This window comes from Fundulus heteroclitus, unplaced genomic scaffold (genome assembly GCF_011125445.2).
Source record: "Fundulus heteroclitus isolate FHET01 unplaced genomic scaffold, MU-UCD_Fhet_4.1 scaffold_39, whole genome shotgun sequence".
NCBI lineage: Eukaryota > Metazoa > Chordata > Actinopteri > Cyprinodontiformes > Fundulidae > Fundulus > Fundulus heteroclitus.
This window is the reverse complement of record NW_023396803.1, coordinates 1,007,893-1,025,564: the sequence shown is the minus strand read 5'-3', so window position 1 is coordinate 1,025,564 and position 17,672 is coordinate 1,007,893. Positions and strand designations below refer to the sequence as shown.

Here is a 17,672-nt window from a genome sequence, read left to right as displayed (position 1 = left end):
AAATGCTGCAGCAAGAGTTCTGATAAAATCAACAAGAGGGATATTATTTCTCCAATTTTAGCTTCCCTTCATTGGCGTCCTGTTAAATCAAGAATAGAATTTAAAATTCTTCTTCTAACTTAAAAGCCCTTAATAATCAAGCTCCATCATATATCAGAGCTCTGATTACTCCATATGTTCCTAACAGAGCACTTCGCTCTCTGACTGCAGGTCTGCTGGTGGTTCCTAGAGTCTCTAAAAGTAGAATGGGAGGCAGATCCTTTAGTTATCAGGCTCCTCTTCTGTGGAACCAACTCCCAGTTTTGGTCTAGAGGCAGACATCCTGTCTACTTTTAAGACTAATCTTAAAAAACTTTCCTTTTTGACAAAGCCTATAGTTAGAGTGGCTCATGTTACCCTGAGCTACCTCTATACTTCTATGCTGCTATAGGTTAAAGAGTTTTTCATTCAATCAAGAAGTAGGAAGGAATAATGGCAGGTAAAATATAACAATGTATACAAATATAACCATGTATACATTTATACAATAGAGACAGAAAGATTAAAATAGAGACAGAAAGATGGATATTTAAGAGAGATGTCTGCTTGTATATAAAGCTGTATTCTTTGATATTAATGGAAAGCCCCCCCCCCCCCCCCCCCCCCCCCCCCCACAGTAAACATTATATAGAGTACAAATTATGGGGCTGGTAGTGGTCTTTTTATGGATTCTAGCACATATTGGTATACATGGAAATGAGATGGCAGACAAAACATCAAAGGAAGCTACAAAGCATAGCAAAAATTATATAGAAATAGAAAATTATATAGAAATACATTTTAGTAATTTTAAAATGATCTTCAAATAGAAATTGAAAGGAGTTCAAGGCAGAAACAATGGGAAGAAGAACCAAATGGCCAATGGTTTTCTAAGATACAGATGGAAGTTGCGGGTATGAGAGGTGGGGGGGAAAGCAGAAAAGAAGACACAATAATATCAAGACTCAGATTTGGTCACACTGGATTGAACAGCTCACTCTTTAGAATAGAGCATCATCACTCCTTACCAGTAAGTGGCGGTAATACACCATTAAGTTGTTTGCCAACCGACAAAAAACAACACAAGAAGAAGAAGCTTCCCATGTGAGCACACGGGCCAGTTGCAATCTTAGATGCCGGTAAGTTCATTTCTCGCTGTGTTTTAGGGGATATTGTTCAACCTTTCTGGTACAGTCCGTGCTAAAATATGTCTTGTTGGTTTATAACCGAGGAGGAATGTATGAAGTTTGCCAAGCGTTGTTCTGATCTGTTCGTTCGGCCAAATGTCTTTCAAAAAAAATTGTCAATGCACATATCGTCCAGAGACCCAACAAAGTGTTGGTCCAGTTCTTTTTTTCAAATTCGACATGTTCCTCTGGCCATTTCGGCCTGGTTTTAATAGCTTGGCCTGGTTTTGATAGCTTGATTATTGATCAAAATGGTGATTTTTTTTTTAATGTGAGCTACTGATGTTGGGGTTGCAGGTCTGAACAGTTCTCATGGCAGCAGACAGGCTCAATTTCAGCAACATGACAGCTCTTGCCCCCATGGTCCGTGTGGGGACCCTACCGATGAGGCTGTTGGCTCTGGACTACGGAGCTGATGTGGTTTACTGTGAGGTAGGGTGCTTGCAGTACAGAGAAATAAACAGGTGTTGCTTCAAGCCGCCTTCCCCCATCAAATACGGTATTTGTTTTTTTCTGTTTTCAAACCCTTATTGAGATTAAGTATGACATAACATAGCACACTTCAAGCTGAAACATAAAACATAAAGCCCCACCAAAACAATAAAAATAAAATATAGAAAAATAGGGATATCATCATAATACAGCTTGAGTATACCATAACTCAAAAATGTCAGGGGTGTATAACAACATTCAAATAAAATACATCAATTTTATAGGCATAAAGCTTTTTAAAGAGATGACTTTCCCATTTGTGAATAGACATAATGTTTTAAATACACAATCAACTCTGTGAAGTTGGCTTATGATCATTATTATGACGCATCTCCACTGATCCCAACCACCCAGGTAATGCACTGGTTGCCCCTCTCCCATCTGGTAAATGCTTCAGAAGCCTCAAAGCCAAAACAAATAAACTTAGAAACAGCTTCTTCCTAAGAGCTGTGAGGGCAATCGTCCCTGATAGGAGATTGCAGCTTTTAACTCACCCCCACTGTTACAAGCCCATGATACGTTACAATCACCTTAATGTTGCTGTCTACTGCACACTATCATCTCTGAATATCTAAATGCAGATTTCTGTAAACGAGCCCTCAATCATTGTAATGTGACTATCGCAAGCTAGGTTAGTCACTGAGGGAAGGACGTAGGTGTCTGTCTGACTCGCTGACTGAAGGAGGAAACTTGGCTCCAATACCGGTTGAAGGGTGTTTATTTTCTTCTTCTTGCACAATACACTTTGACAAGTTTGTATATTGACTGGAAAATACTTTGGTTATTGATTGGTTACTTTGCGGTCAACAGAAAATATCGGCCCCTATCTCAACCCTCTCTGTCACAAACAAAGACAAAAAGAAAAGCAAAGCTCCATGGGCAGACACAGGTGCTAATTATCAGGCCATCATCCACACCCAGCCACACCCACATACACACACACACAAACATATATCCAAACACACTGGCTCCCTCTTGTGACCAGTGCTAAACACATCCATGCCTCTACAATCATCATTGTTCAATAAGCACCATACTACCTCATTGTCTTTATCTGTAATTTTCCTAATTACTAAAAAAAAAAAATAACCCTTGTTCATTGCATGTTTGTTTCAGTTTTTTTTTTTGCCTTCATGTGTAATGTGAACTGTTACGTGAACCTGAGTGGCCAAAGAAAAGTTTTGCTGTGGTGACAAATAAAACATTCTTGTTTCTTCTATCTATCTGTTCTGTAAACTGATATTCTTTTATCCAAGTGCACACTAGCTCAAAAAAAGTAGATTGACTTGTTTGAGCTTTCACAGTTGCCGTAGTTCCCCTGTACTGAGAGCAAAATGTAGCGGTTATGAGCCAGCAACAAGCACGTGCAGTATTTGTTGGGGGACACGGAGACACAGGGAACTGTATGTGACGGGGGAACGTGGCTGGACGCAACACTAGTGCATGCTATTGTAATTCATGTGTTTTCTGGTCTCTCAGGAGCTGATAGACATCAAAATGGCCCAGTGTCAGAGGATTGTGAATGGTAAGACTCTTTCTACGGCTCCAACTGAAGCAATCCTAACACTGACCTGTTATGGTTCCCCATAAAATTAATTTTGGGTGAAAAAAAGACAAATTACAGTTTTGAGCAATTGATTTGCAATACTTAACATTAGATTTTCAAAATGATATTAGAAATTATCTCTAAATGTTTCCTTTATCTGACTTGTAAAAAATCAGATCAATTACATTGAACTATATTTAAGTTGTATAGTGGTCTTCTTTCCGAAGCTTGAATGTTTAGCTGTTAAATGGTACTGTGGCCTATCAATGTAATGATCTGATTGGATTGTAAGGTCGTTATCACACCTGCTATTCCGTAGGCTCAGTTCGATGGGGGACCAAATTGCAAATGATCTGCTGGTGTGGTTTGCTTCCCCACAGCATTTTGTCATATGAACCAAGCCGTACAGTTAGGCCCAGAAATATTTGGAGAATGACACACGTTTTGTTATTTTAGCTGTTTATGATAACATATTGAGGATACAATTATATAATAAATTACAGCTCTTTAATACGTAGGTGCCTCTCTTTCAAGGGACCAAAAGTAATTGGAAAATTGATTCAGAAGACTACAAAATAAATAACCAGGCTGCATGGGCTCTTTTCCCATTAACCTGACATCAATTAAGCAGTTAAAAGGCCTGGAGTTGATTCCAGGTGTGGTGATTTCATTTGGAAACTGTTGTTGTGACACAAAGGAGTCAAAGGAGCTCTCAATGGAGGTGAAACAGACTACCAGAGAGATAGCAGAAATGTTAGGAGTTGCCAAATCAACAGTTTGGTACAGTCTGAGAAAAAATTAGTGCATTGGTGAACTTGGAAACTCAAAGAGGCCTGGACATCCACAGAGACAATACAGTGGGGGATGGTCGCAGAATCCTTTCCATGGTGAAGATAAACCTTTACAACATCCACTCAAGTGAAGAACACTCTCCACGAAGTAGGTGTATCAGCATCTAAGCCTACCATAAAAAGAAGACTTCATGAGAGTAAATACAAAGGATTCACCACAAGGTGCAAACCATTAATCAGTCTCAATAATAGAAAGCCGGAACTGACTTTGGCAAAAAACATCTGAAGAAACCAGCCCAGTTCTGGAACAGCATTCTTTGGACAGATGAGACTAATATCAACCTGTGCCAGAATGATGGGATGAAGAAAGTGTGGAGAAGAATTGGAACATTTCTTGATCCCAACCACACCACATCTTCTGTAAAACATGGTAGAGGCAGTATGATGGCATGGGGGCATGCATGGCTTCCAATGGCACATGGGTAACTTGTGTACTGCAAAAGCAACCCAAGAGTTTTTTAAAGCAAAGAAGTGTAATATTCTGCAATGGCCAAGTCATTTATCAGATCTCAACCCAATCGAGCATGCATTTAATTTGCTCAAGACAAAACTTAAGCACTTAACAAGCACCAACTGAAGACAGCTGCAATAAATGCCTGGCAAAGCATTGCAAAGAAGGAAACCCAGCGTTTGATGTTCATGGGTTCCAGGCTTCAGGCAGTCATTGCCTAGCCTCGTGAGACCATCCTGATCTCGCGAGCTTTCAAGGTTTCACTCGCAGATCAGTCTGGATACTCTCCGTTGAAGAAAATTTGGAGCCGTTCACCAAACGAACGTCCAATCAGCGTTGGCTTTGAGGCGGGTTGAGGTGTGACGCAACGGGAAGCGCGTCAGTTCAGTCTTAACAGCATGGCGGCTTCAGCCGATGAAACTAGCGTTAGCGTGGCTATTGAGCAAGTTTTATCGGAATTACAGAGTATTTCTTTGCTGAGCTAACGAGCCTTTACCTGCAGCAGCAAGAGTAGCTTGGCTTGTGGTTGTGTTTTCGTCGTCGCTCTGTTACGAGCGACGACGAATCTGATTGGTTCATTTGGCCCGTCTATCACCAACATAGGCCAATCAGCTAACCAGTATTTTCGCCCCTTCCCAAAATTACTTCAACGGAAGGTTTCCAGATGGATATGCGGAGCAAATCTATCTGGCGGAGTCAGGTAAGTCATTGCCTGCAAAGGATATAAACAAAATATTGAAAAGTAACATTTTACTTAGGGTTATGTTTATTTGTCCAATTACTTTTGAACCCCTGACATGAGGAGCATTTGTATAAAAATAGCTACAATTCTTACATGTTTAATCATATATTCTTGAATTAAACCTTAAAGTCTGCCCTTCAGTTGCATTGTAGATGTTTAATTTCAAATCAAATGTGGTGACATGCAGATCCCAAATCATAAAGATTGTTTCACTGTCCCAAATATTTCTGGACCTTACTGTATGACCAACCTGTTCAACCCCTCCCCTGTGGTCAGGGGTTTCTCAAGCTTTTCAAAAGTGTGGGGGATGTGGTCTGTCAGAGGTTGAAGCAGACCGGGTTAAATATAACAAACTGCATTTCATACATTTATCATAATTCCACATTCATTGATTAGCGTTTAAACATGAACATTAATTAGATATTTAGTTTACGTCCAGTGCCATTACTAACACCACGGTTTGTTTATGCCAGCTACACTGAACAATTACAATTCATTTAACTTCACCAAAATGTAACACAATTGTTTTAAAAATAAGATAATAAATAATTAATCACAACATTTCAGCACAGTAAACACAATAATCTTTAAATTCATTTAAAAGAACCAAAAGTGCTCTTTCTACTGTCCTTAAAAGAGACAAACTGCTGTGCAATCTGGTTTCTGTTCAACTTGTACAGCTTGTCCTTGTGCACATGGCACACAGCAACACTATTTAGGCGAGCTTAGGTCAATATGCTACAAAGCCATGTTTTTAGTCTTCTTAGGCTACTAAAACTTCTTTCACACTGTTGGTGACACTGGAACAACAAGAAAGAGGTGGGCAACTATTTCAACTTGGTCAAGAGACCACGGACCTCTGGGGTCATCCCTTGCAGAACTGTAACAATCTCAGTACTGGACTGACAACTGTACTTGATTCTGAACATTACAAACTGAACTTGCAGAATATCTGAGTTTGTTTCAGGATATTGTTTGTATCTGTCCTGTTAGGAAGACTTGTTCCAGGAGTCTCAACATCTGCATTCCTTCCTGTTCAAATCTGTCTAAACTGCATATAAACAACATCAAGTACTTTGTAAAATGCAGGCCTGTAGAAGTCTGTGGGGGACTGATGTATGTAGGCAGGAGCATTGCCTGTGAAGCGCTGAGGTGGTTCATGGGCCCGGAGAGGGGCAACAGGAGTGAGGAGCTGTGTCTCACACGTTTGTTGCTTTCAAGTAAGTAGCTTGAAAACTCTGTCTCTTTTTTTTTTTATAAGTCTCTCTTTGACACTGGCTACAGCTGAGTGTCTGTGTCCAGGGTCTGTGTTCTGCTCTGGAGAGACATATTGAGAACCTCCAATTCCCCTGTTACTTCCAAAGAACACAGAAGACCAAGAACAACATTTACCTGTAGAAATGTGTTATACAGACCTTACTGGCTGATTCTGAGTCACATCGGCCATCTCAGCTAAAGCTTGCAATATTCGTTTATACTGGTTTAGCACAGCGCTGATGGCACTAGAGCGCACTGTCCATCTTGTTGGACACAGAAGTCTTATTGACTTCATGGACCTTCAGACCTTGCAATATCCCTAAATATATCCTTAAGCTTTTCTGTCTGCCCAAAAACACTCCCAGTTCCTGGACCCAATGCAGAGAATTCTGGACAGATTTGGAGACAGTACAGGCCTTCTGTATGACTAAATTAACACAATGGGTGGTACAGTGAACGAAGGGAGCCATTGGTTTGGTTTTCTTATTATGGCCTGTGCCCCATTGTATTTGCTTGCCATATTAGCTGCCCCATCATGTGCTTGCCCATGTAAACCAGTATGTGGGGAATTTAGGTTTAGCAAAAGATCCAAGTGTCCTTTTGCCAAGTTCTGTGATGTTGTCAACAAAACTTCATACAAATCAACAAACTCCTTATGAGGGACCGAATCTTTGTCAACGTACCTTATGCACGCTGCCTCTTCATCTTTTCCTGACACGTCTTGTGTCCCATCCATTATGATGGAGTACCGCTGGTGTGGAAGGGAACGGATATTATCAATAATATCCAGAATAATCGTGCTGCTAAACAGAGAGAGTAATTCATTCTGAATGGTGGCAGAGGTAAAAAAATATCTTCTACCACCTGATTAGGGATAATCATCTGCTTTGCATTTAAGCACTTGGTCAAGGTTTCCCCTCACCATTTTCATGCCTCCTAGGAGCTAAGCCCTGCTTAACCAACATCTGTACTCCACCAATGGTTTTTAGAAGGCAGGCCCTTGCTTCCCCCTGCTGTTTTCCACCCACCCTAGTTAGCTGAACCTGTACTGTCCAGTCCTCATAATGATGTGCAATTACAGCTTTTTTGTGAGCTTCTTACCTCTAATGCACAGAAAACCGCTCAAAGGGCTTTTACAGTTTATAAAGCCAGATGAAATAAATGCTGGGTCAGCATTTTTGGCACCAGGTGATGTTGCAGAGTGAAATGCCTTTTGTGCAATACAAGCACAACATTTACCTGACTCCGCCAGATAGATTTGCTCCGCATATCCATCTGGAAACCTTCCGTTGAAGTAATTTTGGGAAGGGGCGAAAATACTGGTTAGCTGATTGGCCAATGTTGGTGATAGACGGGCCAAATAAACCAATCAGATTCGTCGTCGCTCGTAACAGAGCGACGACGAAAACACAACCACAAGCCAAGCTACTCTTGCTGCTGCAGATAAAGGCTCGTTAGCTCAGCAAAGAAATACTCTGTAATTCCGATAAAACTTACTCGATAGGCACGCTAACGCTAGTTTTATCGGCTGAAGCCGCCATGTTCTTTAGACTGAACTGTCGCGCTTCCCGTTGCATCACACCTTAACCCGCCTCAAAGCCAACGCTGATTGGACATTTGTTTGGTGAACGGCTCCAAATTTTCTTTAACGGAAAGTAGCCAGACTGATCTGCGAGTGAAACCTTGAAAGCTCGCGAGATCAGGATGGTCTCACGAGGCTAGCACAACATGCCCTCAACCGCACTTCTCACATGAAGCCATGGGAACTTTTGATAGCATTTGGTTTTGAAAGCTAAGAGTATATGTAGGACAGGTCTGTTTTACAATAGATTTTGCATCAGGTTGATTTGGATTTAAAAGGTGATGGCTCCCCCTTCTACCATTTCAACCTCATCTTCCTCAGTCTGTTCCTGTTGTCTACCCTCTTCTTGTTCTTTTCAATTCAATTTTATTTATATAGCGCCAATTCATGAAACATGTCATCTCGAGGCACTTTACAAAGTGAAATCAATCATATTATACAGATTGGTCAAACATTTCCTATATAAGGTAACCAGTTGATTGCTTCAAAGTCCCGACAAGCTGCATTCACTCCTGGAGAAGCGTAGAGTTACAGGGAGAGTCGTCTGCATTGTCCATGGCTTTGCAGCAATCCCTCATACTGAGCAAGCATGAAGCGACAGTGGAAAGAAAAACCACCCATTAGTTCCACCCCCACCCCCGGTTCTGCTGGAGGTTTTTCCTCGGGCTGACAGAGACACAACAAGACAGACAAAAAAGCAAAGAAGCACACATTGATCCAGTAATTTGTTCTACATTAGATGGTAATAGCGGATGATCTGTCTTCTCTGGTGATATCACAGTTAACAGAATGTCAGACAAGGTGTACCTACTAAGAAGAAAAAAGAGAGAGAACAAAAAATTAAAAGCTGAAATGACAATAGTCATTTCAATGTAATACAATGCAAAAGCGGGAGAACAGTAGACTGGAGAACAGTAGAAATCAGTAGAGTGAGAAAAATAGGCCCTGATGTCCTCCAGTTGCCTAAGCCTATAGCAGCATAACTATAGAGGTAGCTCAGGGTAACATGAGCCACTCTAACTATAAGCTTTGTCAAAAAGGAAAGTTTTAAGATTAGTCTTAAAAGTAGACAGGGTGTCTGCCTCACAGACCCAAACTGTTGGTTCCACAGGAGAGGAGCCTGATAGCTAAAGGATCTGCCTCCCATTCTACTTTTATAGACTCTAGGAACCACCAGCAGACCTGCAGTCTGAGAGCGAAGTGCTCTGTTAGGAATATATGGGGTAATCAGAGCTCTGATATATGATGGAGCTTGATTATTAAGGGCTTTATACGTTAGAAGAAGAATTTTAAATTCTATTCTTGATTTAACAGGAAGCCAGTGAAGGGAAGCTAAAATTGGAGAAATATGATCCCTCTTGTTGATTTTCATCAGAACTCTTGCTGCAGCATTTTGGATCTGCTGAAGACTTTGAACTGCATTTTGTGGACTTCCTGATAGTAAAGAATTACAATAGTCCAGCCTTGAAGTAACAAATGCATGGACTAGTTTTTCAGTGTCACCCCTGGACAGAATATTTCTAATTTTGGTGATATTCCTGAGGTGAAAAAAGGAAACTCTGGAAACCTGTTTAATATGGGATTTAAATGACATGTCTTGGTCGAAAAAAAACACCAAGATTTTTTACTTCATTACCAGAGGCCAAGTTAATGCCATCCAGATTAAGTGATTGATTAAGAAGTTTATTTTTGAGGACTCTGGTCCAAAGATTATAACTTCTTTCTTGACAGAATTTAAGGGCAGAAAATTTAAAGTCATCCAGCTTTTGATGTCATCAAGACATGACTGCAGTCGGTCGAAGTAATTCATTGGATTCATTAGGATTTATGGATAAATCAGCATAACAGTGGAAATTAATCCCATGCTGTCTGATAATTTTGCCAATCGGAAGCATATATATCGTAAAGAGAATTGGTCCAAGGACTGAACCCTGTGGTACTCCACAAGTGACCCTAGAGTTTGAAGAAGATTTATTATTACCATGAACAAACTGGAATCTGTCCGACAGATAAGATTTAAACCAGCCTAATCCTTTCCCCTTAATCCCTACAGTATGCTCAAGTCTTTGTAGGAGAATATTGTGATCAACTGTGTCAAATGCAGCACTGAGATCTAGCAGGACAAGTATAGACACAAGTCCTTCATCTGAGGCCATGAGAATATAATTGGTGACCTTCACCAGAGCTGTTTCAGTGCTATAATTAGCTCTGAAGCCTGACTGAAACTCCTCAAGTAGGTCGTTACTTTGTAAATGTTCACATAATTGATTAGCAACTCAAGAATCTTAGATAAGAAAAGAAGATTAGATATAGGTCTGTAATTTACTAACTCATCTTGATCAAGAGGTTTCTTAAGTAAAGGTTTAATAACAGCTACTTTAAAAGCCTGGGGTACATATCCATTTACTAAGGATAGATTAATCATGTCTAAAATAGAACCACTGATCAAAGGGAATACCTTCTTAAACAATTTGGTTGGGATTGGGTCTAACATACAGGTAGAAGGTTTAGATGAAGCTAATATTTTAGATAGCTCAGAAAGCTCTACTGCTTCTAAACAGTTCAGGCACCGGGCAGGTTCTAAAGATTCCTCCAACGCTGCCTCACTTACTGAGTACGAGGTAATCATGTTTGGGAGGATGCCAATTATTTTGTCTAAAATAAAATAATTGTCATCCTCCCAAAAATTTAAATCTTTCACGTTATGTGTCTTTCCTCATGTTGTCTCATCTTGTCCTCCCTCCATACATCTGTCTGTTTCCTCTTCATTGCTGCACCTGGCCATGTCCTTACACACATGCTATGAAAACATTTGATGTTATTTATACCTATTATGTCAGTCGACTCGACTATTTTTTGTGTTTGTCAAGTTAGACAAAAATCTTAAATCTTCTGACAGCAAGAGGACGCTGCGGTGCTTTGGCTGCCGCTTCTCTCTCCATGCAAAATCTCAGACACAATCCAACTACTCACTATTTCTGGACTGTGCTCTGCTTTGGTCGCCTGCTGGACTGTGGACTGTGCTCTGCTTTGGTCGCCTCCGTATTGCTTGTCATGGTGTTTCATCATCCTGCTGTGTCCACCATCAAGCTGTGTTGCTTTCAGTTCAAGTAGTGGAATTCTGTCCGGTCACTGGCTGGCGTGCGCCCTGGGACAGCCTGGCAGTAATGTGGCTGCTATTTGTTACTTCTTTGATCACCTCTCTGCAGCCATGTACTTCAACCACCGCGTACTTCCCTCACTAGACATCTGAAACAACTCTCTACTCCGTCAACGCCCCTACATCCACTGTGGCTCTGGACGTAAACTTCTCCTCAACTTCTCTACTGTAAACTCCATTTCATCATTCTGGACTGAACACAGCTCTCTCTCCCTTGGACACCGGCACAACAACATCCGCATGCTTTATCTGCATACTCATCACATGACTCAATCTAACCTCCTCTCTGCCATCACTTCCGCCACACGGACTTCACAACAAAAGCCCCTCAAGACGGCACTCTTCATTGCAAGGTCACTAAATTACAAACGCTTGCTACTCAATGAGTTTGAGTTTCAACAAACTGGACTAACTCTGTTTCTCCGAAACGTCGAGGAAACCCATGAACCACCTTGCACTAAATCAGACCACACCACCTGGATAGCCTTATTTTGATAACCCCTGTTTGAAACGTCAAGATGGAGGCGACGCTGTATACATCGCAGCGACCTCCGCCCCATCTCCATCCCAGTTGCGTCTTCTTTTGAACATCTTGCTTTCAGATTAACCAGTCACTCACTGCTGCTGCCATTTACCACCCCCCTAAACCATGTCCCTCATTTATTTTAGATTTCACAGATTACAGATTACAACTACCCTCCATCTCTCCATATTAGATTAGATTCAGATTAGATTCAACTTTATTGTCATTATACAGGTACATGTACAAGGCAACGAAATGCAGTTTAGGTCTAACCAGAAGTACAATAGTAGTAGGAAGTACAAGTGCAGGATAAACAATGGTTTCATAAGTACAGGACATGGGTTTTTACTGAATAAATATAGAGATGGATACTATTATAAACAGAATTTTACTACAGAACTAAATTTACAGCTGGATATGTACTGAATATAATATACAGGTGGATATTACTATGAATAGAGTTTTTACAGATATGTACAATAGCATAATATACACATGGTTGTTATTATAACAGAATTTACAAGTGAATATGTACTATGAATATATGTACAGATGGCTATTACTATAGGCAGAATTGTGAGCATGATATACAGGTAGCTATTACTATAAAATTAATAAAGTTCGGACAGAAGCTATCTAAACTAAAGTGCAGTGGAAGGTAATTGCATATTACAGTTAAAGTACGGTATTGCAAATGTATATGTAAACAATTGGTACAATTGAATAAACAGTCGGCAGTGCAAACCAATATTCAGTCAAGGTGAGTAGTGCAAGATGCATGTAAACAGTTGTTACTATAGTAACAGTCAGGAGTGCAAGTGAACATTACAGTGTTGTAAATAAGAAAATGGAGGTAGGTGTGAGGAGGGAGAGGAGAGTCTATCAGTATATGAGGGGAGTGGGATCAGCGAGGATTAGAGTTCAATAAAGAGAGAGCTCTTGGGAAGAAGTTGTTCTTTAGTCTGCTGGTCCTGGTCTGGAGGCACCTGAAACACCTGCCAGAGGGCAGGAGAGAAAACAGTCTGTGGGCTGGGTGAGATGAGTCCTTAAGGATGCTGCGGGCTCGATGTAGGCAGCGTTTCTTCTGCATGTGCTCAATGGTGGGTAGTGGAGTCACGGTGATGTGCTGGGTGGTTTTCACCACCCGCTGCAGTGCCTTGCGTTTTGCAACAGAACAGCTCCCATACCACACTGTTGCACAGTTGGTCAGGATGCTTTCTATTGCACAGCGATAAAAGTTCACCAGGATTGTCGAGGATAGCTGATTTTTCCTCAGTGTCCTCAGGAAGAAGAGGAGCTGGTGAGCCTTTTTGACCAGGCAGGAGGTGTTGGTTGACCAGGAAATGTCTGCCGAGATGTGGATCCCCAGAAACTTGAAACTGGAGACACACTCAACAGCCATTCCATTGATGTGGATGGTGTCATGCGTGCCTCTTGAATCTTTTCTGAAGTCCACGATAAGCTCCTTCGTTTTGGTGGTGTTAAGGAGCTGGTTATTTTCAGTGCACCATGTGGCCAGGTGCTTGATCTCCTCCCTATCGGCAGTCTCATCGTTGTTGCTGATGAGACCAATCACCGTAGTGTCGTCCGCAAACTTGATGATGGAGTTAGATGCGTACACAGGCTTGCAGTCGTGGGTGAAGAGGGAGTGGAGAAACGGGCTTAGCACACAGCCCTGTGGTACACCAGTGTTGAGTGTGATGGACGTAGAGCAGTTGGAGCCTGATCGGACATTCTGGGGTCTGTTGATCAGAAAGTCCAAAATCCAGTTGCACATGGAAGTGTTGATGCCCAGGTCTTAAAGTTTGGCTATTAACTTAGCCGGGATGACAGTGTTGAATGCTGAGCTAAAGTCAACAAACAGCATGCGTGCATAAGTGTTCTTATTGTCCAGATGTGTGAGCACAGAGTGCAGTGCCATGGAAACTGCATCCTCTGTGCTCCTATTGCTGCTGTTTGCAAATTGGTGTGAGTCCAATGTGGATGGTAGCAAGTCTTTTAGGTGTGCCAGGACCAGCTGCTCAAAGCACTTTATTACAATTGGTGTAAGTGCTACAGGGCGGTCGTTGTTAAGGCACTTTGGGCTGGAGTGTTTTGGCACTGGCACAATGGAAGTGCATTTGAAGCATGTTGGTACAGCTGCTTAGGCAAGAGACAGGTTGAAAATGTCTGTAAAAACCTCAGTGAGCTGCTCCGCACATGCCCTTAGCACGCATCCAGGGATGTTATTTGGTCCAGCTGCCTTGTGCGTGCTGATCCTGCTCAGTGCATTGCAGCCATCTGTGGAGGAGAGTGTGGTTGGCGGGTGATCGGCTGAGGATTTGAGCTGGGTGGCAGTTTCACTGTTGTCTCTTTCAAAGCGAGCATAAAAGTTATTCAGCTCGTTCAGGAAGTTGACATAAGTGGCTGCAGAGGTGGAGTGAGTGGGTTTATAGTCACTGATGGCCTTAATTCCCTGCCACATGCGTCGGGGGTCAGCGTTGGAAAAGTGTCCCACTATCTTAAGCTTGTAGCAGTACCTGGCCTCTTTGATCCCCCTTTTCAGATTTGCTCTGGCTGTGCTATAGGCTTGTGCATCTCCTCTGAAGGCAGTGTTGCGTGTCTTCAATAGGAGTCGCACCTTCCTGTTCATCCATGGCTTCTGATTTGGGTATGTGGTGATCTGCTTCTGGGTTGTAACATTGTCAGTGGTAATATTAATATAATCCAGTACAAAGGAGGCGTAACAGTCAATGTCTGTGTGAGAGCCACTGGTAGCTTGAGAAGCAAACATCCTCCAGTCTGTGTGTAGAAACCTTTCCTGAAGTAATGAATCTGCTCCTGCAGGCCACACCTTGATGGTCTTCACTGATGGCTTCACACAATGCGGTACCGCGCACGTGACGTCACCGTCTCAAGAGCAACGCCCCTTTTGCCGCTTAGGTAGGGCATACAGGAGAGAAAGCACGGATAACCCAGCTATTACAAGCGCAACAGAACCAGCGATCTGACCGACTTTACAGCCGTTAAACTTTCCCAAGACGATGTCCCAGGCGCACGGATTACTGGCCGAACTGTCGAAGAACACACCAACCTTCAGCTCAAACGATGGCTTGAGGTTCGAGGGCTTAAAAAGACTGGAAAACTGGCCGAGATGATGAACGGTAAGCTTTGTTTTTTTTTCCTGCGCGGCGGTCATGGCAGCGTCGGCCGTTTTTTTTTTTTTTTTGTTGTTTGCAATCACCGTCCAGGAATGGGTATATGTTTAATGTTTGTCTCATTTGAAATGTTTTTGAGTAAGCTATCCTGGTAGCAGGCTATCATGTTAGCGCCTGCTACCATGATAGCCTATATGCTGTCATGGTAGCAGGCGCTACTTTATTAACATGTCGGCCACCAAAATACTCTTACCTTGACTTGATGTCGCTGGAATTGGGTCAGGATGTTCTTCGGTTGGGCCCTTTCCTCCGACAAAATGCTTGCTACATATGTACTTGAATTTGGTAACTTTTTCCGGGTTGAACTGTTGTGTAGGCCGACCGCCCCGGTGTTCCAAGCACACATTTCTCCTTGGCAGTCTTGAAGAAAACATCCTTCATATGCGGCCGATCAGCGTACCTCGAGTCGCTGTTGCCCGTTCCATAGCAACAATGTTTAAAAACCATGGTCTTAGATTTGGAAAAAGCAGTCGTTTACCGAGTAAAACCTAGGCTAACGCATGTCTCTTTTAAAGCAAAGCAGCGGCGAGTTTCAGGAGTTTGCCCCACTGCGTACCACGTGATGTGACGTCATTGTGACGTTGTGTTTCTAAAAATAGCTCGCGCGCGGTACCGCATTGATGAGAGGTGCATATTTGGGGTGAGGAACAAAGAAAGGTGATCTGACTGACCCAAGTGGGGGAGGGGTGTCGCGACGTCAGCTCCAGCTACGTTTGTGTACACGTGGTCTAAAGTTTTGTTTCCTCTGATGTGGCAGGAAACATGCTGGTGAAATTTCTGTAGCACTGACTTTAAATTTGAATGATTAAAATCACCTGCGACAATAAACGCAGCTTCTAGGTGAATGGTCTGTTGTTTACTGATCGCTGCGTGAAGTTCTTAGGCTTCACGCGATACTGTCGAGTGATGGACAGTATCGCGGCTGGTCGTTGTTAAGAAGGTGTTTATTTGTTGAAACACAGCTTTTTCAATATTACTGATAAAGGGGAGGTTTGAGATGGGCCTGTAGCTCTGGAGTAGAAGTTTGTCTAAATTGTTCTTTTTCAGCAGTGGTTTGATAATTGCTGTTTTTTAGGGACTGGGGGAAAATACCTGACAGAAGGGACGTGTTTATTATCTGAGTCAACTCAAACACTATGACAGGCAAAACTTTGTTAAAGAAAGCTGTGGGGAGAACATCAAGGCAACAGGAGGAGGAACTTAGCTGCTGAATGATCTCCTCTAAGCTTTTATGGTTTATTTGGCTTAATTGGGACATTTTGTCAGGGTAAATTCCAGCTGAATACAGTGTTGGTACTGGTGTTGATATGGATGTACAAACTGATCCTCTAATTTTTAGGATTTTCTCAGTAAAGAAGTTAGCAAATTCATTGCAGGCCCTGGTGGAGTGGAGTTCGGAAGACACGGACACAAGTGGATTTGTTAACCTGTCGACTGTGGCAAATAAGACACAAGCAGTATTAATGTTTTTCTTGATGATCTCAGAGAAGAGAGATTCTCTTGCATTTTTCAATTTTAAGTTTTATCTGATATCTGAGACTTTAGAATGAAAGTCATCTACTGAGTTGCAGCCCAAGGTTGAAGTATCAAAGTAAGCTTGAATAAAAGTTTACGTGGCATTGTCCTTAAAGGTGCGTTTTTTTACAATTTCCCTTTGGCTAAAAGAGTCACTGGAAATTATGCTTTCAAAGGTAAAATGATCAGATAGGGCAACATCAGTTACGTTGACCTTAGAAATCTTTAGACCTTTAGTGATGATCAGGTGTAAAATAGGTCCCCGTTTGTGTGTTGGCTGTTTAACATGTTGAGTTAAACCAAAGTTTCTAAGTGTGTCACACAGTTCTTTTACACTTCTGTCTTCAGGGTTGTCAACGTGAAAGTTGAAGTCTCCCACAATAATTAAACAGTCACAATCAACACATATCACTAAAATCCTTAACACTAGAAGTCCCAGAGAATTTCAGTTTTCTTGCAAGCCCCCCTCCCCTCTTCAAGTTTGTGTTTTCACTCTACCTTGCTAAATTAAATATCCCTATTGTAATGCAAATAAGCTGTGACGGGTCCTAGTTCCTGAGCTGAGAACAGATCATAGCCATGCTTTTCCAACAAGGCAAGGCAGAGCCTATTTATATTGTCCATTCACCAACAGACTCATTTATATTGTAAAGCTCACTATGTGAAAGAAAGAACAACTTAGAGAATAATTGTATTTTGTCTGTCTCGCCCTTTTATGTCATTCAACATTTCAGCTTAGAAAATAACAAACAGTATGACTTCAGTATTGGAGTAACATTGATTTCACCCAAGGAAAAGCACTACATATAAAGCTGTGCTGTGGTTCCTGTTGCAGGGATTGCGCACCTGGCACTGTGTTGTTTTACCATGAGAACGTCTCTTCATCTCATGATGCTGTCTCATCTTTTCTTGTATTGCCTTTTCCTGCATAAACCTGTAACGAAGTTCATCAAATTGTCCATAGTAACAGTCCTGCCCTGGTCCATAAATGGCTCCATCAGTTTCACAACAACGTTCTCAGACAGCCTTTCTCCTGTGGGGCGAGAGGGATCTTTTCCCAAATAGAGGATGGCATTACACATGTATTTTGTGTCCAGATCCACTGCAATCCAAAACTTAATTCCAAATCACAGTGTGGCATGTCTTGTAAC

General features: G+C 41.9%; 1 protein-coding gene across 1 annotated transcript in view; it reads left to right on the top strand.

Moving 5' to 3' along the window:
* Positions 1 to 1,046: 1,046 nt before the first annotated feature.
* The window catches only part of dus2 (dihydrouridine synthase 2), a 56,551-nt gene continuing 39,925 nt past the window's right edge, over positions 1,047 to 17,672 (top strand). Inside the window, exons 1-3 of the mRNA XM_012858285.3 lie at positions 1,047 to 1,157; positions 1,503 to 1,637; positions 3,177 to 3,222. Of these exons, the coding sequence (XP_012713739.2) occupies positions 1,518 to 1,637; positions 3,177 to 3,222 (166 nt within the window). The 5' untranslated portion in view covers positions 1,047 to 1,157; positions 1,503 to 1,517. The remainder of the gene's footprint in view (positions 1,158 to 1,502; positions 1,638 to 3,176; positions 3,223 to 17,672) is intronic.